At 57.1% G+C, this 25139-nt stretch overlaps 1 protein-coding gene across 7 annotated transcripts in view; it reads left to right on the top strand.

The window, feature by feature from the left end:
* The window catches only part of BPTF (bromodomain PHD finger transcription factor), a 48397-nt gene extending 25972 nt beyond the window's left edge, over window positions 1-22425 (top strand). The window contains exons 6-32 of one of the 7 annotated variants that reach the window (XM_073579797.1): window positions 1183-1287; window positions 1365-1549; window positions 1814-2169; window positions 2599-2730; window positions 2810-2939; window positions 3028-3160; window positions 3247-3399; window positions 3598-5110; window positions 5306-5430; window positions 5508-5636; window positions 5726-5876; window positions 5949-6066; window positions 6311-6548; window positions 6675-6836; window positions 6924-7057; window positions 7133-7262; window positions 7333-7547; window positions 7621-7822; window positions 8227-9050; window positions 10301-10383; window positions 10617-10842; window positions 11565-11872; window positions 16334-16507; window positions 16896-17088; window positions 19644-19728; window positions 21372-21558; window positions 21634-22425. In XM_073579797.1, the coding sequence (XP_073435898.1) occupies window positions 1183-1287; window positions 1365-1549; window positions 1814-2169; window positions 2599-2730; window positions 2810-2939; window positions 3028-3160; window positions 3247-3399; window positions 3598-5110; window positions 5306-5430; window positions 5508-5636; window positions 5726-5876; window positions 5949-6066; window positions 6311-6548; window positions 6675-6836; window positions 6924-7057; window positions 7133-7262; window positions 7333-7547; window positions 7621-7822; window positions 8227-9050; window positions 10301-10383; window positions 10617-10842; window positions 11565-11872; window positions 16334-16507; window positions 16896-17088; window positions 19644-19728; window positions 21372-21558; window positions 21634-21667 (6425 nt within the window). In that variant the 3' untranslated portion in view covers window positions 21668-22425. Of the gene's footprint in view, window positions 1-1182; window positions 1288-1364; window positions 1550-1813; window positions 2170-2598; window positions 2731-2809; window positions 2940-3027; window positions 3161-3246; window positions 3400-3597; window positions 5111-5305; window positions 5431-5507; window positions 5637-5725; window positions 5877-5948; window positions 6067-6310; window positions 6564-6674; window positions 6837-6923; window positions 7058-7132; window positions 7263-7332; window positions 7548-7620; window positions 7823-8226; window positions 9051-10300; window positions 10384-10616; window positions 10843-11564; window positions 11873-16333; window positions 16508-16895; window positions 17089-19643; window positions 19729-21371; window positions 21559-21633 lie in introns of all 7 variants that reach the window. The other 6 variants (XM_073579796.1, XM_073579798.1, XM_073579801.1 and 3 more) reach the window with 6 other exon arrangements.
* The last annotated feature ends 2714 nt before the right edge of the window (window positions 22426-25139 follow it).

Genomic DNA, 25139 nt, shown 5'->3' with positions numbered 1-25139 from the left:
GGCATGGTTAAAAGTTATTTTTTCCTATTCCTTTTGGGATATTACTAGCACTTGTTTTGCCATCCAGCTTGTCCTATTGCAATAAGATTTTGAACACCACAGCAGGGTTTTTTATACTTTCCTTCCTTTGGTTCAGGTGATCCCCTGATCAGAAGCTCATTAAGTAGAATGAGGTGGACTTTGGCTGGAATTCACCTAACACTGGAATGGAATGGCTGTCAGACATGTAGAGAAGATGATTTTTATAAAACTGTGCAGTGGTCTCTTAATTTTTGCCAGAGCTGTGTATATGTGTATATAATATATATATTTGTGTGTGTATATAGGTATATACACCCCTATGCTACAGGAGAGGACACATATACACTTTTGCACTACAGGGGAGGAAACTGTGTACATGCAGTCTTGGGTGAGAGAATGACGTATCGCCTCAGAACATGATCACAGTTCCCTGCTTCAGCAGTGGGGTCCTCCGGGGTCTCTGGCCATAGTGTTTCATTCACATGTGGACAGACACTTGTCGCTGACACTAATGCCCCCTGAGTCTGCAGACAGATTGGATTTCTTTGGCCCTTACTGGGGCTTAATCACCATCAGACTATCCTGCATTACAGCCTATCATCATTTATCTGCCGTCCATGGAGATTAGCTGCAGCGCCAGGGGTTGTAAACTTCTGAACTATGTTGTGGACAGAGAACCGGAAATGGACTTGTAACTCTGAGATTGGTGATCTCAATCCTCAGACAGTTCTCTTCTCCTCTCGGTATTCTCCATGCTTAGTGCCGCACACACAGACACAATGCAAAGATTGGGGCAATGTCTCCCCTTATATCTGCTCTCGGGGGTGATTCTCATATTGCCCACACCTGTTACTTGCCACTGGTGAGTGAGAGCGAGCATCACAGGCTGGAAACAAAGATGTTACCCACTGTTCTGGAAAGGGACAACAATTCTGTCCGGACCATTTTTGGGTTTGTGTGAAATTATCTCCAGTTTTTCTTTGTTTTTGTTTTTTGTGTTGTTCCAATAAACACAAAGGAAATCAACCTGAGAATAAGAAACTTGGGGAACTGTGAGTGATAATGTTCTGGGGGAGACGTCATCTTTTGGGGCACTTTCAGACCATGACTGTATGTGAGTGAGTATACTGGGTGGTCACCTTTGTTGTCCTGCCTTCACAGACCCCTCAGAAGCTGCAGTTTGTCCCACTGCACCGGCGCCACAGTCTGACGATGGACCTGCACCTGATGAGCCAGGGGATAGACCCCTGAAGCAGGAGGACACCGGTGAGTGTGTGGACGGGGTCCCGGTCCCCCCCAGATATATCCTGTATATCGCTGCAGCTCTACTTATGTATCTTTAGAACCCGGGGACTGTAAGTTGGAGAAGAACTCTCCGGAGGCGGCGGACCCCCAGTGTACGGGGCGGACCCCTTCCAGGATCGTGACGCGGCTGCGGAACCCCGACAGCAAGTTAAGTCTGCTGAGGAGTCTCCGGTGCGGAGCCGCCGTCCAGGAGGCTAATAAGATTTATAAGGAAGGCAGCGAGGTTTGTGTTTTGCGCCGACCCCCGTGGACACCTGCGGCTCTGCGCTTTCTTCTCTCTGTGGTGACGGAACTTGTGGACCCCGATGTTTGCTGCCTTCGTTGCGTGGGCAGTGTCCTACAACACTAGGATGATGCTTTTTGTATTTTTCTACTTATTAAGGTCTGAGTTCCCCAAGACGGGCCACTGGGGTGCCGGAGCCACCATGGCTCCGACTGCCCACCAGCCCACTCACCTTAATAACTCGCCCTTGCTTTGCCCCTACAGGTGTTGGTAGTGAATTCTCAGGGCGAGATCTCCCGACTCAGCACCAGAAAGGACGTAGTCATGAGGGGCTTCTCCAGCGGTCACTTCAAGTTGGGGCAAGAGGGCAAGTACCGCACGTACCACAACCAGTACTCCACCAATACGTACGCTCTGAACAAGCACCAGCACCGTGAGGACCACGACAAGAGGCGCCATCTGGCACACAAGTTCTGCCTCTCGCCCACCGGGGAGTTCAAGTGGAACGGCTCTGTCCACGGCTCCAAGGTGCTGACCATCTCCACCCTGAGGCTGACCATCGTCCAGCTGGAGAACAGCGTGCCCGCACCCTTCCTACACCCAAACTGGGCCTCACACAGGTAACAGTGGCCTTGGGCGGCTGACGGGGGGGCCTGACTCAGAAAAGGGGCCTTGCACAGGTAACGGGGTCTCGCACAGGTTAGCGGGCCTCGTGCAGCTGACGGCGGCCTCGCACAGGTAATGGGGGCCTCGGGCGGGTAGCGGAGTCTCACCCAGGTTAACGGGCCTCGGACTGGGGGCCTCGCACAGGTAACCGGGTCTCGGCCAGGTTAACAGGCCTCAGGCAGATGACGGTGCCTCGGGCGGGTAACGGGGTTCTCGCCCAGGTTAACGGGCCTCAGGCAGATGACGGTGCCTCGGGCGGGTAACGGGGGTCTCGCCCAGGTTAACGAGCCTCGGGTGGGTGATAGGGCCTCAGGCTGGTCACGGGCATGTTGTGCTGGTAGCAGGTAATCATGCTGGTGATATGACGGCACTGTCTTCTACAGGTCAAATTGGATCAAGGCGGTGCAGATGTGCAGCAAGCCCCGGGAGTTCGCGCTGGCGCTGGCCATCCTGGAGTGCGCCATTAAGCCTGTGGTCATGCTGCCTATCTGGAAGGATTCTCTGGGGCACACGAGGTCAGACCGCCGGACCCCGCTGGTGACGCGCTCTCATATTTGTGGTCTGCGGCCCTGACTGACTAACACTCGTTCTCAGGTTACGGAGAATGACCTCCATGGAAAGAGAAGAAAAAGACAAAGTGAAGAAGAAGGAGCGGAAGCAGGAGGAGGAGGAGACCATGCAGCAGGCCACCTGGGTGAAGTACACCTTCCCCATAAAGCACCAGGTATGGCGGTCCTGGCCCCCTCCCTCCCAGCGGTCCGACCCCCCCCCCCCACCACCAGAGACAAGTGACCGTCTGCTGCTTGTTTCAGGTCTGGAAGCAGAAGGGGGAGGAGTACCGGGTCACTGGTTATGGGGGCTGGAGTTGGATCAGTAAGACGCACGTCCATCGTTTCCTGCCGCGGCTTCCGGGAAACACTAACGTCAACTACCGGAAGAAGCTGGGTGAGTGACCGAGTGTACGCCATACACTGCCGTGACCTCTATGTACCACGTGGGGCGCTAACGGCCTAACCTTCATCTCTGTACAGCTGAGAAAACAGAAAGTGCCATGGAGGAAGAAAGTGGCAGCAAGAAGATCAAGGCAGAACCTGCCGGAGACAGAACCGCAGAGGAGGATGAGCGTAAGGACCAAAGCAAAGCGACTGAGACGACGGTTGAGGAGGAGAACTCTGCAGAGAGAGGTGGGTGTATACCTAGACTCCTGCTCTGCATGGAGCGGTGCATGTTTACCGGCACTCCAGCTCTGCGCGGAGCGGTTTCGTTTATACTGGGACTCCCACTCTGCGCTGAGCACTGTGTGTATACTGGGGCTCCCACTCGGAGCGGTGCGTGCATACCGGGACTAGAAACCTTTTATTTTTCTGCCTTTCTTCATCCAGGATTTGAAGACGCAGTATCCGTGAAGGACGAGGCTATGGAGGTGGACGCAGCCTGCAGCGCGGGTGAGGGGCCCTTCCCGGATGCCGATCTCATCAATGTCAGCCTGGGCTTCCAGAGGAGGACGTGGTACAAGAAGGTGGTGAAGTCGTCCCGCTTGGATGTGCTGCTGGAGCGGAGGGAGCGGCAGTTTGCTTATGAGGAAAAGCTGCGACTAGAGAGACTGAAACTTGGCAGCGCCTCACAGCAGCACAGAGGATTACAGAACTGCGACAAAGCTGTGAGTGACAGTGGTGGCAGAGGCGCAGCCCGGAAACTGGACCTGGACGGCACCAGTCAGGATACGACTACATTCAGCAGCCCGACCCCCAGGGAGGACTCTACTGAGAAGGCAGAAAAAGAGACCAAAGAGGCGATCCCCTCCAGCGCAGACACTGGGCAAGACCACCATCCTTCCAGTTGTCCGCCTGACAAGTCCACGGAGGGTGAGTGTTCAGATGCGGTCAGTGATAAATCTGTGCCCCCCAACGACGGAAGAAATCCTGAGCCGGCAGAAGAAAGCATGGACCAAGGCAGTGTCAGCGAGACCCCGGAAGATCGGTGCATGGACGGAGACCGAGAGGACTCCTCCCATACCTGCACAGACCACCACGAGGAGGGCGAGACCGCCGCTGTCATCACCCGGCAGGTCAACGGGAAATTCCTGAAGAAATGCTGCGGACATGAAACCGACGTGAAGAACGTCCCAACGTCTCCGCACAGCACCAAAGCCACGGACGCCGCACCTAAAACCTTCATGAATGGAGATGTCAGCATGGAGGAAGAGGACGAGAATGGGGTCTCTGCAAGGAAAGATTCAGAGAACTGCATGCCGGAGAAGAGCGCCACGTCCCCCCTGACCGCCGAGGAGTCCAGCCTCAGCAACGACTCCATACAGCAGAATGGTTTACCCTCCGACACTGTGAACGGGGAGACGAACGCACAAACGGTTGTCACGAAGGTGACCACGACCACCACCACCATGTCCACCTCCAGAACCGTTGTGGAGGTCTCCAGCAAGTCCCCCATGCAGGAGGTGTCCTCAGAGAAAACTTGTGTTTCCAGCACCACCACGACCACCGTGACCAAAATCACCTCTCCGAGTGACCAAGGGTTCCTGTCTGTCAGCGAACGCATCAGGACCACGTTGACCTCCAGCGACTCCGGCAGCACGCCAGCTGGCACAGTCTCATCGCTCATGACCATCAGCAAAGAGTACACCACCAAGGACCGCGTGCGGCTCAGCAAGTTCTCCAAACCCAAGAAATCCCGGTCAGGGACGGCGCTCCCGTCTTACCGGAAATTCGTCACCAAGAGCAACAAGAAGAGCATCTTTGTGTTGCCCCTGGACGACCTAAAGAAGCTGTCGCGGAGAGGGGGGATCCGGGAAGTGCCGTTCTTCAGCTACAACGCCAAACCGGTGCACGATATCTGGCCGTACCCATCTCCGCGCCCCACCTTCGGAATAACTTGGAGGTACGTTGGCTTCGGGCCCCATGACAACACTTCCTTTCAGAGATCTGTATCCCTCTAATGTCCTGAAGCAGGAAGTGTTGTCATGGAGTCCAAGAGAAGCAGCGCTAACACCACATTAGGCACTACAAAGCCTAGACGGAGCCACTATTACTCCTGTGCAGCAGTAATACAGTATGTCCGTTCCACCCCGTACAGGTACCGCCTGCAGACCGTGAAGTCCCTGGCCGGCGTCAGCCTCATGCTGCGGCTCCTGTGGGCGAGCCTGCGGTGGGACGACATGATCGCCAAGCCCCCTCCCGGTGGGGGCATCACGCGCACAGGTACGCAGTGCCCTCCCATGGCCGCTCCTGCTCGGCCACCTTGTCCGTCCTGATGTAATGCAGGTCTGTATTTCCAGAGTCTTCTGAAACGGAAATCACCACCACGGAGATCATCAAGAGGCGCGACGTCGGCCCCTATGGGATCCGCTCCGAGTACTGCGTCAGAAAGATAATTTGTCCCATTGGCGTCCCGGAGGCTCCGAAAGGTGAGAACCCCCCCCCCCAAAAGCCGAGCACCCCTGGTAGCAGGTGGCTCCGAACAGAGACCTCAAACAGTGACCCTAATCTGTTACAGAGACCCCAACACCGCAGAGGAAGGGGCTGCGATCCAGCGCGCTGCGCCCCAAAAGACCCGAGACCCCCAAACAGACTGGTCCAATCATCCTGGAGACCTGGGTGACCGAGGACGAGCTGGAGCTGTGGGAGATCAAGTGCTTCTCGGAGCGGTAAGTGCCACGTCCTGCGCTGCGGCCCCCTGGAGCCATCCAGCTGCACTATAACTCCCATCATCTCTGTAGATTGGAGAAGGAGAAAATCCAGTCCGGAGAGAGTAAAGCCGGGGACCTGAAGAAGGGAGAAGATGGGAAATCCCAGACGGACCCTCAGCTGAAGCAGCAGCGTCTCTCCGCCCAGCAGGTACGGGCAGCACTACAACTCTCAGCATGCCCCAGCACTCTTACTCAGCTTGTTGGAAGTTGGGCCACATAATGGAGGGCAGGGAGCTCCAACATGCTGAGGGTACCGCGGCCGTCATACTTGGCTTAGGTACAGAGTTTGCGGAATAAGGGACTCGGTGTCCGCCAGCGAGGATAAGTTTGTACACCCCCCGTACTTCATTGATGGCGTGTAACAGGTTAATGCGGAGTACCTCTTCTTTCAGAAACGCTTGGAGCAGCAGAAGCAGTTACCGCTCCCGGCTGGCACCACCATTGTGGCCACCACCAGCACCACCCTGACCACGCTCGCCACGCCACACAAAGTCGTCATGGGCTCCTTATCCACCTCTGTCGCCCCAGGTGCAAAAGTAATGTTGGCCACCAAGATCGGCCCCCCGACCACCGTCTCCTTCCAGCAGAATAAGAACTTCCACCAGACCTTCGCCACGTGGGTGAAGCAAGGTCAGCCGACCACCGGTAAGGGGGGGGTGATGGTCCCAGGCAGGACGGGCGGGAGAAGGGTCAGAGCCCCAGCGTAGGGTGAGATCACCTGGGCGCTCACACGGCCCCCTGCCTTGTGTCTTGTAGCCTCCAGCACAGAGGTGTCTTCGGCCACTTCTGTCACCACCTCAGGCCAAACCTTCCAAATAAGTGGAGGTCCAGGGTCTATGGCCGGGAAGGTCCTCACTAAGCTGCCTCTTCCCGCTAATAGCAAGATATTAGCCGTGAACATGCCCTCGTCCCCGGGAGGTAGGGAGGCCGCCGGCAGCGCTGCACACCCCCTCCACCCCTAGTCAGGGGCCGGCCTGGTGTCATCACCCTTATTCTCCCATACAGGTGTGGTCCAGGTGCAGCAGAAGGTGCTGGGTATCTTACCGTCCACCACGGGCGTGCAGCAAACATACACCACGTTCCAGCCGAGGACGGCGACTGTCTCCATCCGGCCCAATAACATTGGGACCACCCAGCAGGTGTGGACATTGGATCAGGGATCCCCGGCCGCTGCATGAAATAGTCCCATACTAATGACCCCGCTCCTGTCCTAGGTGATCACAGCCGGCACTCAGATCCGCCCCGCTGTGACGGTGATTCGGGCACCTTCCTTGCCGCAGTCGTCTGTTGGGAAGCACATTATGCGCACCCCCCTCGTGGTGCAACAGGGGATCCTGCAGACCAGTAAGTGTCTCCTGTGCAACTGCACTGCCGCGGTGTGCAGGGGGTGTAATGGTATAATGTATTCCCACAGGTCAGCCGCAGCAGGTTGTAACGCAGATCATAAGGGGGCAGCCCGTCACCACCACTGTGCCCTTGGGGACAGCAGTTTCCAGTGGGGGGCTGAAGGTGGGCACCCCAGTACAACAAGCTCAGCCGCAGGCCACCACCCCGCAGACCACCAGACCACCACAGCAGGGACAGGTGAAGCTGACCATGGCGCAGCTCACACAGCTCACGCAGCAGCAGGTAAGTGTCAGATGTGATGGGTTCGGCCCACTGCGGGGGTATCGGGGCTCAGCTAATGCTTGTCTGTATGTAGGGGGGAAACCAGAGCCTCACGGTCGTGGTCCAAGGTCAAGGACAGACCACTGGACAGCTGCAGCTCATTCCTCAAGGAATGACCGTCATTCCCACCCCCGGGCAGCAGCTGATGCAAGCCGCCATGCCGAATGGTACCATCCAGAGGTTCCTGTTTACTCCGCTGCCACCGGGCTCCACTCCGGCTACCACCTCCACAGCTGGTACGCGCCTGCCTGGCAGTTGTCCCTTGCTCGCTTTGTGTATTCGGCTTGCTTTGCCCCCTCAACCTGCTTTGCTCCCTCTGCCCGCTTTGCGCAGTCATCCCTTGTTTGCGTTGCGCCATTGTCCCTCGTGTGCGTGGCGACGTCTCTCTTCTGCTTTGTGCACTCAGCCAGATTTGCGCCCTCAGCCAGCTTTGCGATCTCAGCGTGCTTTGCGCCGTCGTCCCTCGCCTGCGTTGCGCCGTCGTCCCTCGCCTGCGTTGCGCCGTCGTCCCTCGCCTACGTTGCACCGCTGTCGGCCCCCCCTCCACCCACTGTGCGCCGTCGGCCCTCCCACCCGCTGTACGCCGTCGGCCCTCTGCCTGCTTTGTGCTGTCGCTTACAGATTTGTTCTCTCTCCTCAGCATCTTCATCATGTGAACAGAAGTCTGCAGCCCAGATTCCCAGCAGCCAGTCCGCTCCTCCACCACTCACCCCTGCTCAGTCCTCACAGACCCAGCCTCAGAGCACCGACCCTCCAATGCTTCCACCGCAGACCTCGGATCAGACCCTGCTCCCATCACAGGCATGTCACCCTGCCGGGACCTCAGGGGATGGGCAGCCGCAACAGTCTGCAACATCCGAGTCAGATCGGCATCCGGTGACCACTGAAGCAACTACTGCAGCTCACATCCCCCCAGTCTCTGTCCAGGTGTCGTCACAGCCATCAACACAGCTGAGTTGCCCCCAAATACAGACCTTAGCCCCCAGTCCCGGCCAGGCGCACCCGTCCATCCAGATGACCCTCCCGGCTTCATTCCACATCCAGTCACCCCCGCTCCAGACGAAGCCTCCGCAGCACATTCAGCCGGTGAACCAAGTGACTGTGCAGTCCCCACCCCGGGGGCAAGTGCAGATCAAGCCGGCCCAGACGCAGGTGATCACCGTACCCCAGCTTCACCAGCAAGTGCAGGTCCTGTCCCACCTGCCCCCACAGGTGATGGCCCAGATCCAGCAAGGCGGAATCCCCCAGCAAATCAAGCTGCAGCTGCCCTTCCAGATCCAGCCGGCCGGGCCAGCCCAGGCCCACCAGATCCAGAATGTGGTGACGGTGCAGGCGTCCAGCGTCCAGGAGCATCTGCAGCGGATAAAGCAGATCCAGGAACAGCAGAGCAAGAAGAAGCAACAGGAGCTTAAGAAGGAGCAGACCGTGCAGGGAAGCAGCCAGAGCGACATTATCCAGAAGCAGGTGATCGTCCTGTGTGCAGGGGTCCGCGGCACCCACTAAGGGGGCTCAGTCACTATTGTCTGTGGCACAGAGTAACAGCCCTGCACTTAGTAACAATTTAAGAACACCAATATTTTTTTCTGAGCTTTCTGTCCTCAACCGTACATTACTATATAATGTACAGAAAGAGGGCTGAGAAGTGGGGGAAAATATGGGCAGCTCCTGAGCTCTCTCCCTACTGAGCGCTCTGTCCCGTCGGCTCCCCAGCTCTCCCAGTGACTGCTGAGCTCTCTATTGAGCGCGCTATCCCGGTGGCTCCTGATCTCTCTCCCAGTGTCTCCTGAGTTCTCTCTATCGCGCCCTCTGTGCGTCCTGCCGCCTCTCGCCCTCTGTGCGTCCCGCCGCCTCTCGAGCTCGCTTGCTCTGTCCGTCCCGCCGCCTCTCGAGCTCGCTCTCTGTCCGTCCCGCCGCCTCTCGAGCTCGCTCTCTGTCTGTCCGTCCCGCCGCCTCTCGAGCTCGCTCTCTGTCTGTCCGTCCCGCCGCCTCTCGAGCTCGCTTGCTCTGTCCGTCCCGCCGCCTCCCGAGCTTGCTCTGTCCGTCCCGCCGCCTCCCGAGCTTGCTCTCTGTCCGTCCCGCCGCCTCCCGAGCTCGCTCTGTATGTCCTTCCCGCCGCCTCACGAGCTCGCTCGTTCTTTGTCCGTCCCGCCGCCTCACGAGCTCGCTCGTTCTTTGTCCGTCCCGCCGCCTCCCGAGCTCGCTTGCTCTTTGTCCGTCCCGCCGCCTCCCGAGCTCGCTCGCTCTTTGTCCGTCCCGCCGCCTCCCGAGTTCGCTCGCTCTTTGTCCGTCCCGCCGCCTCCCGAGCTCGCTCGCTCTTTGTCCGTCCCGCCGCCTCCCGAGCTCGCTCGCTCTTTGTCCGTCCCGCCGCCTCCCAAGCTCGCTCACTCTTTGTCCGTCTCGCCGCCTCCCGAGCTCGCTCGCTCTTTGTCCGTCCCGCCGCCTCCCGAGCTCGCCCGCTCGCTCTCTGTCCGTCCCGCCGCCTGCTGAGCTCGCTCGCTCTCTGTCCGTCCCGCCGCCTGCTGAGCTCGCTCGCTCTCTGTCCGTCCCACCGCCTCCTGAGCTCGCTCGCTCTCTGTCTGTCCATCCCGCCGTCTCCCGAGCTCACTCGCTCTCCTGGCAGCCGCCAGCGAACTATGCCAGGAATGTACGCTAGGGGTCTTTGAGGGATTACTACGCGGAGTCTGGGTCTGACTGTTGCTGTCTCTGCCCGGCAGCTCGTAATGAAGCAGAACGCAGTCATTGAGCACCTGAAGCAGAAGAAGACCATGACACCGACGGAAAGAGAAGAAAATCAGAGGTACAGACCCCCTGGTGCAAAGGCTTGTGGGTAACTGTGGATAAAGGCGTCGTCTACCCACAGATGTAATGATTATTGCAGCCTGACATGGCTGCTGATGGCAGCACAGGGTCCTGTCTGACAGCCTAGTTGTTAAGGATGTAGTCTGGCACTAGGTTGTCACCCAAACCTTGTGAGCAGCGGTGGTCGGGCAGAGCAGTCGGGGCGGTAACAGATGTGTCTCTGCCGTTCAGGATGATCGTGTGTAACCAGGTAATGAAATACATCCTGGACAAGATCGACAAGGAGGAGAAGCAGGCGGCAAAGAAGCGCAAGCGGGAGGAGAGCGTGGAGCAGAAGAGAAGTCGGCAGAACGCCAGCAAGCTCTCCGCCCTTCTCTACAAGCACAAGGAGCAGCTGAAGGCCGAGATCCTGAAGAAAAGGGCGCTGCTGGACAAGGAGCTGCAGATCCAGGTGCAGGTACGTCCAGGCGGGGCTGATGGGGAGGAGGAGCAAGACTACTGGGGGGGGGGGGGTGAAGAACAGCAAGACCGCTGGGGAGGGGGGGTACTGCTGGAGAGTAGGACTGCTAGAGAGGAGGAGAAGCAAAACCTCTGGGGAGGAGGGGAGGGACTGGGGAGGGAGAGGAGAAGCAGCAAGACCGCTGGAGAGGAGGGGAGGGACTGATGGGGAGGAGGAGGAGCAAGCCGGCTGGGGAGGGTGTGTGTGAAGAGCAGCAGGACTGCTGGGGAGGGAGAGGAGGAGCAGCAAGACCCCTGGGGAGGGACTGCTGGGGAGTGGGGCTGCTGGGGAGGAGGAGGAGCAAGACCGCTGAGGAGGAGGTGTGTGAAGAGCAGCAGGACCGCTGGGGAGGGAGAGGAGGAGCAAGACTGCTGGGGAGGAGCAGGAGCAAGACCGCTGAGGAGGAGGTGTGGGAAGAGCAGCAGGACCGCTGGGGAGGAGCAAGACTGCTTGGTTGGGGGGGATGAAGAGCAGCAAGACCACTGAGGTGAGCGGAAGGATGAGCAAGATTGCTGGTGTGAAGGGGAGGTAGACCCCTGAGGTGAGGGGAGCGGGACCGCTGAGGAGAGAGGGAGGAGGAGCAAGACCGCTGGGGTGGGGGAGCGGGACTGTTGGAGAGGGCAGGGGTGGGAGGAGGAGCAAGACTGCCATGTGTACTGTAACCTGTATCCCCTTGACAGGAGGAGCTGAAGAAGGACCTGCACAAGATCAAGAAGGAGAAGGAGCGCGCCCAGGCTGCTGCCACACCACCTCCTCCACCACCCCCACTGCCCTCACCACCACCACCCCCACCAGTGCACCGACCATTGCCCACTTCCCCGAGCACAACCTCCTCGCACAAACGTAAGAGGGAGGAGGAGGATCATCATCATCATCCTCATCATCATCCTTCCAAGCCGAAAAAGAAGAAGATAATCTCCGCTACCTCAAAGGACAAGAAGGACAACAAACTCTACTGCATCTGCAAGACTCCCTACGACGAGTCCAAGTGAGTGACCCCGTGTTACACACACACATAAACACACACGTGTACATATATACACTCAGGGCGGAGGGAGACCGTGTCCACACAACACACGAGTGAGCGCCCGGAGGACACGGGACTTGGTCAGTGGTGATGGGGAGCAGCACTGTGTGATGGGCTCAGTGTGCCCTGCATTCCAAAGATAAGGCCCCCCCCCCTGCTCATGCCATCCCTCTCCCCCTGGGCTCTGAGCTCGTGTCCGTCTCCCCTCCCCTCCTTCTGGGCTCGTGTCCGTCTCCCCTCTCCTCCTTCTGGGCTTGTGTCCGTCTCCCCTCCCCTCCTTCTGGGCTCGTGTCCGTCTCCCCTCCCCTCCCTCCGGGCTCGTGTCCGTCTCCCCTCCCCTCCCTCCGGGCTCGTGTCCGTCTCCCCTCCCCTCCCTCCAGGCTCGTGTCCGTCTCCCCTCCCCTCCCTCCGGGCTCGTGTCCGTCTCCCCTCCCCTCCCCTCGCTCCGGGCTCGTGTCCGTCTCCCCTCCCCTCCCCTCGCTCCGGGCTCGTGTCCGTCTCCCCTCCCCTCCCCTCGCTCCGGGCTCGTGTCCGTCTCCCCTCCCCTCGCTCCGGGCTCGTGTCCGTCTCCCCTCCCCTCGCTCCGGGCTCGTGTCCCTCTCCCCTCCCCTCCCTCCGGGCTCGTGTCCGTCTCTCCTCCCCTCCCTCCGGGCTCGTGTCCGTCTCCCCTCCCCTCGCTCTGGGCTCTGTACACCCCAATTCCCATAGACCGGCACTCTCAGACAGCGCACACAGTGTCCGTGTTTTTGTCTTGTCCTGTGGGCCCAGCTTCCTTTGTGGATCGCCATCAGGCCCGGATTTGGGCGCTCGCTGGAGCTGCGCTGTGCAGGTGGAGTGCAGTTTGTTGCATGGTCATCACCAGGGAGGACTGACCCCTCGGGGGGCCGCTTCATTTGCAGGCTTGTGTTTGTCACTAAGTGACCTCCAACCACTGTGTCAGTGTGTGTACGCAGGGTCTCCTCCCCTCGCAGTGCAGGGGCCGGCAGGTAAGTGGGGATGTTGTGTGTTTCCGCTCATCCTCTGTGTCCCGCTCATTTACTGTGGTGGTCCGGTCATTGTGTTGTACGGTGCCCCCCCCCCCCCCCCCAGCAAGTCATTGTTGTAGGGTCGTGTTGTTGTGAGGATTCAAGTGGAGGAAGTGATGTCCCCTCCAGTCTCGGGGCTCCCGTCCCCTCCAGTCTCGGGGCTCCCGTCCCCTCCAGTCTCGGGGCTCCCGTCCCCCCCAGTCTCGGGGCTCCCGTCAGGCCCCATCACTGTGTTGTGCATGTGTTTGTGCTCTGATCGCCTTCATGGTTTCCGGTTCTATGCAGAGGGGGCCGCGGGCGTACTCCAGGAGGTCGGATCTTATGCAGAAAGTTGGGGGCTCCAAACGGAGGGAAGCAGTGGGACGCCCCCGGACCACCCACAGTGCACAGATTACACAGCACTGTGCCCCAGAGCTGCGCTCACTGTACTGCACATATCTTCCAGCACTCCCTACTTGCAGGGCCCCCACTGTCCACCAGCTTGCTGACTGTCTCCGCTAACAACCAGCGGAATGGGGAGTGCAGCTGTGGAGCGCGATAGTGTACTCAGTCCGGGAGGAGTAAGCGATCATAGAAAATGTGGGGGTGGGGGGGCAAATAATCCAAATTATCTTTACTTCAAGGGAGGGCGGGGGCAGGTGGGCTGAGATTTTGGGTGTGGGGGGATATATGAGCTGAGATTTCGGGGGTGGGGGTAGATGAGCTGAGATTTTGGAGGTGGGGGATTGAGCTGAGATTTCGGGGGTGGGGGGTTAGATGAGCTGAGATTTTGGGGATGGGGGCGTGGATGAGCTGATGTAGGTGAGCTGAGATTGTGGGGGCGTGGATGAACGGAGATTTCGGTGGTGGGGGGGATAGGGGGTGAGTGAGCAGATAGATGACCTGAGATTTTAGGGGGGGGGGTGGATGTACTGGGGATAGATGAGCTGAGATTTCGGGGGTGGATGAGCTGAGATTTCGGGGGTGGGGAGGATAGATGAGCTGAGAATTCCGTGGTTGAGGGGATAGGTGAACTGAGATTTTGGGTGAGGATGAGCTGAGATTTTGGGGTGGGGTGGATGAGCTGGGGGATAGAGGAGCTGAGATTTTGGGGAGTAGGGGGGGAATAGAGCAGTTGAGATTTTTGGGGTGGGGGATAAAGAGGAGCTAAGACTTCGGGGGTGGGGAGATTGATGAGCTTAGATTTTGGGGATGAGGGGATAGATGAACTGAGATTTCGGGGGTGGGTGATAGAGCTGAGATTTCAGTGGTGGGGATGGGGGGATAGAGGAGCTGAGACTTCGGGGATGGGGTTATAGAGGAGCTGAGACTTTGGGGATGGGGTTATAGAGGAGCTGAGATTTTGGTGGTGGGGATAGAGGAGCTGAGATTTCGGGGAAGGGGGGATAGAGGAGCTGAGATTTCGGGGAAGGGGGGATAGAGGAGCTGAGACTTAGGGGGTGGGGTTATACAGGAGCTGAGACTTTGGGGATGGGGTTATAGAGGAGCTGAGATTTTGGTGGTGGGGATAGAGGAGCTGAGATTTCGGGGAAGGGGGGATAGAGGAGCTGAGATTTCGGGGAAGGGGGGATAGAGGAGCTGAGATTTCGGGGAAGGGGGGATAGAGGAGCTGAGACTTAGGGGGTGGGGTTATAGAGGAGCTGAGACTTCGGGAGTGGGGTTATAGAGGAGCTGAGATTTTGGTGGTGGGGATAGAGGAGCTGAGATTTCGGGGAAGGGGGGATAGAGGAGCTGAGATTTCGGGGAAGGGGGGATAGAGGAGCTGAGACTTAGGGGGTGGGGTTATACAGGAGCTGAGACTTCGGGAGTGGGGTTATAGAGGAGCTGAGATTTTGGTGGTGGGGATAGAGGAGCTGAGACTTTGGGAGTGGAGTTATAGAGGAGCAGAGATTTGGGGGTGGGGGATAGAGGAAGAACAAATTCCACTCATACATATCACTAAATTTAAACGGCCATATTGCTCTCTCATGGACAAAAAGCCCCTATGGACACTCCAACAGGCATAATCCTACAGATAAACCACCGAGTCAAAAATCCAAAATTATGTAAAAAATGTAAAATTTATTAATAACCAAATTACTGACACATAATAAACAGACTCAGACCAAAAACATATACACAGCTCATGTATGAAGGACACAAAACCCTCTTGTAGCAGTGCGGGTTCGGCTAACGTACCTTAACAAATTGGCCAGAAAACATACATGCCAAAAAAGTGCCCAGTGCAAGTAAAGTGCAAAGGAAGTAAAAACGGCCCCCAAGTCTGTCCAATAAATAAAGCATAAAAATGTATGGAATATAAAAGGGGTCACCATTAAAAGAATGCAATGGGGGGATAGAGAAGTTGAAATTTCGGAGGTGGGGGTTAGGTGAGCTGAGATTTCAGGGATGGGGTGGATGAACTGAGGTTTTGGGGGAGGATGAGCTAAGATTTTGGTCATGGGGGGATAGATGAGCTGAGATTTCGGGGGTGGGGGGATGGATGAGCTGAGATTTCAGGGGTGGGGGATAGGTGAGCTGAGATTTCGGGGGTTGGGGGATAGGTGAGCTGAGATTTTGGGGGGGTGGATAAGCTGTGGGATAGATGAGCTGAGATTTCGGAGGTGTGGGGATAGATGAGCTGAGGTTTTGGGGTGGGGATGGCTGAGCTGAGGTTTTGGGGTGGGGGTGGCTGAGCTGAGGTTTCGGGGGCGGATGAGCTGAGATTCCGGGGGTGGGGGATGAGCTGAGATTTCAGGGGTGGGGGGTAGGTGAGCTGAGGTTTCGGGGGTGGATGAGTTGAGATTTTGGGGGGTGGGGGGGATAGATGAGCTGAGATTTCAGGGGTGGGGGTAGGTGAGCTGAGGTTTTGGGGGTGGATGAGCTGAGATTTTGGCGAGACAGGGAGGAGGTGAGCTGAGGTTTTGGGGGTGGGTGAGCTAAGGTTTTGGGGGTTGATGAGCTGAGATTTCGGGGAGGGGGGAGGTGAGCTGACATTTCGAGGGAGAGGGGTATGTGAGCTGAGATTTCGGGGTCGGGGTAGGTGAGCTGACATTTCGGTGGATGGGGGAGATGAACTGAGATTTCGGGAGTGGGAGGTAGGTGAGCAGAGGTTTTGGGGGTAGATGAGCTGGGATTTCGGGGCAGGGGGGGAGGTGAGCTGACATTTCGGCGGAGGGGGGAGATGAGCTGAGATTTCGGGGGAGGGGGCAGGATCCACAGATAGTCTCCCCCTCTGCACAGACCCCAGTCATGGTTTGCCATTCATCGCCTGGTCCATGTCACCGCCCCTGGGATCCGCCACCTGCTCTCGATGCAGCCTTGTCGCCCTTGGGCCTGCGGATCCACAGAGGAAGCTGAGGGCGTGGTGCGTGTCGCCCTCTTCTGACGGTCGGGTGTCTGCTGTGAATTGTTGCAGGTTCTATATTGGCTGTGAGCTTTGTGCTAATTGGTATCACGGACAATGTGTTGGCATCACAGAGACGGAGGCCAAGAAAGTGGATGTGTACATCTGTAATGAGTGTAAACGCTCCCAAGAGGGCAGCAGTGAGGAGTTGTATTGTATCTGCAGGACGCCCTATGATGATTCACAGTGAGTCGGGGTCTTTACTACTAACGAGCTCGTTGGATGTTTGCTGCTTCCCGTTTCTGTAGTGTCCTCATTAACCTGAGCAGAGCATGCTGCCCCTCGATGGGGTGGACTGTCTGGTGCCCCCCGTAAATGTCACCATGACCTCTGTGCACCATGTGATGCATGTCCTCCGGACGGATAACTGCGAGCAGCGCCTCTCTCTGCTTCACACCTGGATATTGATGTGCCCTGCACAGGGCTCCTAGACTCTGCAGCTTCTGCTTTAGGGATGTTTGGTGTCGGCAGCCATGAGATCACGTCTGGCACTCGTTCTGTGCGACATCTCCGCTCGTCCTGTGCAACGTCTCCGGCCTCCTCTCACCCCCTGCTCTTGTGTTGGACACTGCAGATTTTACATCGGATGTGATCGCTGCCAGAACTGGTTCCACGGCCGCTGCGTCGGGATTTTACAGAGTGAAGCCGAATATATAGATGAGTACGTGTGTCCCGAGTGTCAGTCCACGGAGGACGCCATGACGGTGCTGAGCCCCCTGACCGACAAGGACTATGAAGGACTGAAGCGAGTTCTCAGGTCATTGCAGGTATGAAAGCTTCTACCTGTAAAGTCATACTCCAGAGCTGCACTCACTATTCTGCTGGTGCAGTCACTGTGTACACACATTACATTACTGATCCTGAGTTACATCCTGTATTATACTCCAGAGCTACACTCACTATTCTGCTGGTGCAGTCACTGTGTACATACATTACTGATCCTGAGTTACATCCTGTATTATACCCCAGAGCTGCACTCACTATTCTGCTGGTGCAGTCACTGTGTACATACATTACATTACTGATCCTGAGTTACATCCTATATTATACTCCAGAGCTGCACTCACTATTCTGCTGGTGCAGTCACTGTGTCCATACATTACATTACTGATCCTGAGTTACATCCTATATTATACTCCAGAGCTGCACTCACTATTCTGCTGGTGCAGTCACTGTGTACATACATTACATTACTGATCCTGAGTTACATCCTATATTATACTCCAGAGCTGCACTCACTATTCTGCTGGTGCAGTCACTGTGTCCATACATTACATTACTGATCCTGAGTTACATCCTGTATTATACCCCAGAGCTGCACTCACTATTCTGCTGGTGCAGTCACTGTGTACATACATTACATTACTGATCCTGAGTTACATCCTGTATTATACCCCAGAGCTGCACTCACTATTCTGCTGGTGCAGTCACTGTGTACATACATTACATTACTGATCCTGAGTTACATCCTGTATTATACTCCAGAGCTGCGCTCACTATTCTGCTGGTGCAGTTACTGTGTACATACATCACATTACTGATCCTGAGTTACATCCTGTATTATACTCCAGAGCTGCACTCACTATTCTGCTGGTGCAGTCACTGTGTACATATTGTACATTACATTACTGATCCTGAGTTACATCCTGTATTATGCTCCAGAGCTGCCCTCACTATTGTGCTGGTGCAGTCACTGTGTACATACATCACATTACTGATCCTGAGTTACATCCTGTATTATACTCCAGAGCTGCACTCACTATTCTGCTGCTGCAGTCACTGTGTACATACATTACTGATCCTGAGTTACATCCTGTATTATACCCCAGAGCTGCACTCACTATTCTTCTGGTGCAGTCACTGTGTACATACATTACATTACTGATCCTGAGTTACATCCTGTATTATACTCCAGAGCTGCACTCACTATTCTGCTGGCGCAGTCACTATGTACATACATTACATTACTGATCCTGAGTTACATCCTGTATTATACTCCAGAGCTGCCCTCACTATTCTGCTGGTACAGTCACTATGGACATACATTACATTACTGATCCTGAGTTACATCCTGTATTATACCCCAGAGCTGCACTCACTATTCTTCTGGTGCAGTCACTGTGTACATACATTACATTACTGATCCTGAGTTACATCCTGTATTATACTCCAGAGCTGCACTCACTATTCTGCTGGTGCAGTCACTGTGTACATACATTACATTACTGATCCTGAGTTACATCCTGTATTATACTCCAGAGCTGCACTCACTATTCTGCTGGCGCAGTCACTATGTACATACATTACATTACTGATCCTGAGTTACATCCTGTATTATACCCCAGAGCTGCACTCACTATTCTGCTGGTGCAGTCACTGTGTACATACATTACATTACTGATCCTGAGTTACATCCTGTATTATACTCCAGAGCTGCACTCACTATTCTGCTGGTGCAGTCACTGTGTACATACATTACTGATCCTGAGTTACATCCTGTATGATACCCCAGAGCTGCACTCACTATTCTGCGGGTGCAGTCACTGTGTACATACATTACATTACTGATCCTGAGTTACATCCTGTATTATACTCCAGAGCTGCGCTCACTATTCTGCTGGTGCAGTTACTGTGTACATACATCACATTACTGATCCTGAGTTACATCCTGTATTATACTCCAGAGCTGCACTCACTATTCTGCTGGTGCAGTCACTGTGTACATATTGTACATTACATTACTGATCCTGAGTTACATCCTGTATTATGCTCCAGAGCTGCCCTCACTATTGTGCTGGTGCAGTCACTGTGTACATACATCACATTACTGATCCTGAGTTACATCCTGTATTATACTCCAGAGCTGCACTCACTATTCTGCTGCTGCAGTCACTGTGTACATACATTACTGATCCTGAGTTACATCCTGTATTATACCCCAGAGCTGCACTCACTATTCTTCTGGTGCAGTCACTGTGTACATACATTACATTACTGATCCTGAGTTACATCCTGTATTATACTCCAGAGCTGCACTCACTATTCTGCTGGTGCAGTCACTGTGTACATACATTACATTACTGATCCTGAGTTACATCCTGTATTATACTCCAGAGCTGCACTCACTATTCTGCTGGCGCAGTCACTATTTACATACATTACATTACTGATCCTGAGTTACATCCTGTATTATACTCCAGAGCTGCCCTCACTATTCTGCTGGTACAGTCACTATGGACATGCATGACTTCTCCAGTATTATGCTTCGGAGCTGCGCTCACTGTTGTACAGGGGGGTTCACTGACGCTTCTGTCTCGTGCAGGCACATAAGATGGCGTGGCCGTTCCTTGAAGCCGTGGACCCAGGGGACGCTCCGGATTATTATGCGGTGATCAAGGAGCCAATGGGTGAGTGAGATGATGAGGGTTGTGATCCTTTGTGTGATGTCAGTTCTTGCTCCGGGGTAACACTGTGAATAGTGAGGGTCCAGGACCCCGCTGGGGTCCGAGAGCTGCTGTCACGGTCCAGCACTTCACATCACAGGGACTTGGTGGGGGAGGGAAGCTGAAAACGGTGGAGAATCAGGAGACAGAAGGTTCCCGCACTGCTGCCACGGTTACTGATTTCACCATTGGCCTCTTGAAGGGTTTTGTTCTCCAGAGCTGCGGTTCTCCCCGGTGAGAGAAACCATTTGGCACCAGTCACTGACGCCCTCATCATCCACTGAGCGTAAATAACGAGGCAGCGGAGACAATCCTCACAATCGTGTGCCTGTCTCATCTTACTCACAGCTGAGGCTTTGTTACAGTGTATCCATCCGAGGCTTATCTCTTGATACATTGTGACAAAACGTCAGGACGAAGCAATTCTGATCCTGGTTTTCTGCAGAGGTTTCCCAGGCGCCATTCACTGCATTCCGCCGCTGTCTCATCTGCCACGCTCTGCCACTGTCTCACCCCCTCTCTTCTGCCGCTGTCTCACCCCCTCTCTTCTACCGCTTTGTCACTTCCTCTCTTCTGCCACTGTCTCACCCCCTCTCTTCCGCCGCTGTCTCAGCCCCTCTGTGCCGCCGCTGTCTCAGCCCCTCTGTGCCGCCGCTGTCTCAGCCCCTCTGTGCCGCCGCTGTCTCAGCCCCTCTGTGCCGCCGCTGTCTCAGCCCCTCTGTGCCGCCGCTGTCTCAGCCCCTCTGTGCCGCCGCTGTCTCAGCCCCTCTGTGCCGCCGCTGTCTCAGCCCCTCTGTGCCGCCGCTGTCTCAGCCCCTCTGTGCCGCCGCTGTCTCAGCCCCTCTGTGCCGCCGCTGTCTCAGCCCCTCTGTGCCGCCGCTGTCTCAGCCCCTCTGTGCCGCCGCTGTCTCAGCCCCTCTGTGCCGCCGCTGTCTCACCCCCTCTGTGCCGCCGCTGTCTCACCCCCTCTGTGCCGCCGCTGTCTCATCTGCCTCACTCTGCCACTCTCACCCCCTCTCATCTGCTGCTGTCTCACCCCCCTCTCATCTGCCGCTGTCTCACCCCCCTCTCTTCTGCCGCTGTCTCACCCCCTCTCTTCTGCCGCTGTCTCACCCCCTCTTCCGCCGCTGTCTCAGCCCCTCTCTTCCGCCGCTGTCTCAGCCCCTCTCTTCCGCCGCTGTCTCAGCCCCTCTGTGCCGCCGCTGTCTCAGCCCCTCTGTGCCGCCGCTGTCTCAGCCCCTCTGTGCCGCCGCTGTCTCAGCCCCTCTGTGCCGCCGCTGTCTCAACCCCTCTGTGCCGCCGCTGTCTCAGCCCCTCTGTGCCGCCGCTGTCTCAGCCCCTCTGTGCCGCCGCTGTCTCAGCCCCTCTGTGCCGCCGCTGTCTCAGCCCCTCTGTGCCGCCGCTGTCTCAGCCCCTCTGTGCCGCCGCTGTCTCAGCCCCTCTGTGCCGCCGCTGTCTCAGCCCCTCTGTGCCGCCGCTGTCTCAGCCCCTCTGTGCCGCCGCTGTCTCAGCCCCTCTGTGCCGCCGCTGTCTCAGCCCCTCTGTGCCGCCGCTGTCTCACCCCCTCTGTGCCGCCGCTGTCTCACCCCCTCTCTTCCGTCTCGCAGACCTGGCCACCATGGAGGACAGAATTCGCGGCCGATGCTACAAGAAGCTGACGGAGTTCGTGGCCGACATGACCAAAATATTTGACAACTGCCGCTACTACAACCCTAGCGAGTCCACGTTCTGCCAGAGCGCCGAGGTCCTTGAGTCCTTCTTCGTGCAGAAGCTAAAGGCTTTCAAGGCGAGCAGGTGAGCCTCAGCCGGACCCCCATCCTCCACATATTACTTGTACTGGGGGTGTCACCTGTTTTCTGTACCGCGCAGGTCCCATAACAACAAGCTGCAGTCCTCCTCCTAGACCGCGGCGCAGGAAGGCGCAGAACTCTGAGGAGTCTAATTAATTTGTCCAAAGGACAACAGCGACAGAAGCCGAGAAATGGCGAGCGGACAGAGGAGGCCGGACTGCGTCCTCACCGGAGAAGTCTGCCGGGATTGGGGCGGTGGACCTGGAGTTTCCCGCGATGGAGCAGCGCTCGCTCCGTGCATCACGTCGCATGTTCTTCAGTGAAGAAGCGGTTTAGCGTTCAGAGACTCTTTGACGTATTTATTTATTGCTCAGAGACCTTTTTTTATTCCTGCTCATTTGTTGACTAATTATTTTTTCTTACAAAATTGAAAAAAAAAAAAAAAATTTCTAAAACAGAAAATTTTTTTTTCTAAAACAGAAAGAAAACAACAACATCCCAGCCGCTCCGGACGGACGCAGTTCGGACCCGACGCGTTAAACCTGTTCTGTGTTTTAACACGATTCCTGTAATTAAATGGAAAAAAAAAGCAAAAACCATAAAATCCTAAAAAAGTCGTTTCTTTCTATGAAAGGAGAGGCTACCGGACGTGTGACTGCAGCGACCAGACACTGAGCACCGCCGGGTGGACTGTTAGGACTGGTGACTGTTGGGTGGGCGAGGCGGGGGTCCCCTGCCCCACTCTGGAATATTCATTTTCGGGATTCTTTGTAAATTGTCAATTTGAATTTTCATTTGTTTTCTATGTAAAATTAAAAGTCCTGGATGTAAATGACACAATAAATGGGGACAACACATCTCCTCGATCATCGCCCGCATTGTCTGTGCTGAGTGACCGTCACAGCCTGGTGTCACGAAACACACGGCGTGGAGTCTAAACCCCTCATCTGTGCCACGCTACTCCGAAATCTCCACTACTTGAAAAGACAATTACAGGGGGCATCAGTGCTGGACCGCCTGGACTCCTCTATTCTCCTCCCTCCGGACTCTCACCTCTGTTGGCATCCTCTTCCCTCTGGGCTCTTCAATCTGTTGTCCTTCCTCTGGGCTCTCCCCTCTGTCGTCGTCCTCCTTCCTCTGGGCTCTCCCCTTTGTCGTCGTCCTCCTCCCTCTGGGCTCTCCCCTCTGTCTGTCGTCCTCCCTCTGGGCTCTCCCCTCTGTCTGTCGTCCTCCTGCTCCCTCTGGGCTCTCCCCTTTGTCGTCGTCCTCCTCCCTCTGGGCTCTCCCCTCTGTCTGTCGTCCTCCTGCTCCCTCTGGGCTCTCCCCTCTGTCGTCATCCTCCTGCTCCCTCTGGGCTCTCCCCTCTGTCGTCGTCCTCCTGCTCCCTCTGGGCTCTCCCCTCTGTCGTCCTCCTCCTCCCTCTGGGCTCTCCCCTCTGTCTGTCGTCCTCCTGCTCCCTCTGGGCTCTCCCCTGTCGTCGTCCTCCTGCTCCCTCTGGGCTCTCCCCTCTGTCGTCGTCCTCCTGCTCCCTCTGGGCTCTCCCCTCTGTCGTCGTCGTCCTCCTGCTCCCTCTGGGCTCTCCCCTCTGTCGTCGTCCTCCTGCTCCCTCTGGGCTCTCCCCTCTGTCGTCGTCCTCCTGCTCCCTCTGGGCTCTCCCCTCTGTCGTCGTCCTCCTGCTCCCTCTGGGCTCTCCCCTCTGTCGTCGTCCTCCTCCTCCCTCTGGGCTCTCCCCTCTGTCGTCGTCGACCTCCCTCTGGGCTCTCCCCTCTGTCGTCGACCTCCTCCCTCTGGGCTCTCCCCTCTGTCGTCGACCTCCTCCCTCTGGGCTCTCCCCTCTGTCGTCGACCTCCTCCCTCTGGGCTCTCCCCTCTGTCGTCGTCCTCCGCTCCCTCTGGGCTCTCCCCTCTGTCGTCGTCCTCCGCTCCCTCTGGGCTCTCCCCTCTGTCGTCGTCCTCCGCTCCCTCTGGGCTCTCCCCTCTGTCGTCGTCGTCCTCCCTCTGGGCTCTCCCCTCTGTCGTCGTCGTCCTCCCTCTGGGCTCTCCCCTCTGTCGTCGTCGTCCTCCCTCTGGGCTCTCCCCTCTGTCGTCGTCGTCCTCCCTCTGGGCTCTCCCCTCTGTCGTCGTCGTCGTCCTCCCTCTGGGCTCTCCCCTCTGTCGTCGTCGTCGTCCTCCCTCTGGGCTCTCCCCTCTGTCGTCGTCGTCCTCCCTCTGGGCTCTCCCCTCTGTCGTCCTCCCTCTGGGCTCTCCCCTCTGTCGTCCTCCCTCTGGGCTCTCCCCTCTGTCGTCCTCCCTCTGGGCTCTCCCCTCTGTCGTCGTCGTCCTCCCTCTGGGCTCTCCCCTCTGTCGTCGTCGTCGTCCTCCCTCTGGGCTCTCCCCTCTGTCGTCGTCGTCCTCCCTCTGGGCTCTCCCCTCTGTCGTCCTCCCTCTGGGCTCTCCCCTCTGTCGTCGTCCTCCGCTCCCTCTGGGCTCTCCCCTCTGTCGTCGTCCTCCGCTCCCTCTGGGCTCTCCCCTCTGTCGTCGTGCTCCCTCTGGGCTCTCCCCTCTGTCGTCGTCGTCCTCCCTCTGGGCTCTCCCCTCTGTCGTCCTCCCTCTGGGCTCTCCCCTCTGTCGTCGTCGTCCTCCCTCTGGGCTCTCCCCTCTGTCGTCGTCCTCCCTCTGGGCTCTCCCCTCTGTCGTCGTCCTCCCTCTGGGCTCTCCCCTTTGTCGTCGTCCTCCTCCCTCTGGGCTCTCCCCTCTGTCGTCGTCGTCGTCCTCCTCCCTCTGGGCTCTCCCCTCTGTCGTCGTCGTCGTCCTCCTCCCTCTGGGCTCTCCCCTCTGTCGTCGTCGTCCTCCCTCTGGGCTCTCCCCTCTGTCGTCGTCGTCCTCCCTCTGGGCTCTCCCCACTGTCGTCCTCCCTCTGGGCTCTCCCATCTGTCGTCGTCGTCCTCCCTCTGGGCTCTCCCATCTGTCGTCGTCCTCCCTCTGGGCTCTCCCCTCTGTCGTCGTCGTCGTCCTCCCTCTGGGCTCTCCCCTCTGTCGTCGTCGTCGTCCTCCCTCTGGGCTCTCCCCTCTGTCGTCGTCGTCCTCCCTCTGGGCTCTCCCTTCTGTCGTCGTCGTCCTCTGTCGTCGTCGTCCTCCCTCTGGGCTCTCCCCTCTGTCGTCGTCGTCCTCCCTCTGGGCTCTCCCCTCTGTCGTCGTCGTCCTCCCTCTGGGCTCTCCCCTCTGTCGTCGTCGTCGTCCTCCCTCTGGGCTCTCCCCTGTCGTCGTCCTCCCTCTGGGCTCTCCCCTCTGTCGTCGTCCTCCCTCTGGGCTCTCCCCTCTGTCGTCGTCCTCCCTCTGGGCTCTCCCCTCTGTCATTCTCCTCCCTCTGGGCTCTCCCCTCTGTCGTTCTCCTCCCTCTGGGCTCTCCCCTCTGTCGTTCTCCTCCCTCTGGGCTCTCCCCTCTGTCGTTCTCCCTCTGGGCTCTCCCCTCTGTCGTTCTCCTCCCTCTGGGCTCTCCCCTCTGTCGTTCTCCCTCTGGGCTCTCCCCTCTGTCGTTCTCCTCCCTCTGGGCTCTCCCCTCTGTCGTTCTCCCTCTGGGCTCTCCCCTCTGTCGTTCTCCTCCCTC

Source organism: Dendrobates tinctorius, unplaced genomic scaffold (assembly GCF_039654945.1).
Source record: "Dendrobates tinctorius isolate UK_male_01 unplaced genomic scaffold, ASM3965494v1 ptg000063l, whole genome shotgun sequence".
Lineage (NCBI taxonomy): Eukaryota > Metazoa > Chordata > Amphibia > Anura > Dendrobatidae > Dendrobates > Dendrobates tinctorius.
The sequence above is the reverse complement of the archived record's forward strand: the minus strand, read 5'-3'. Positions and strand labels throughout refer to the sequence as shown.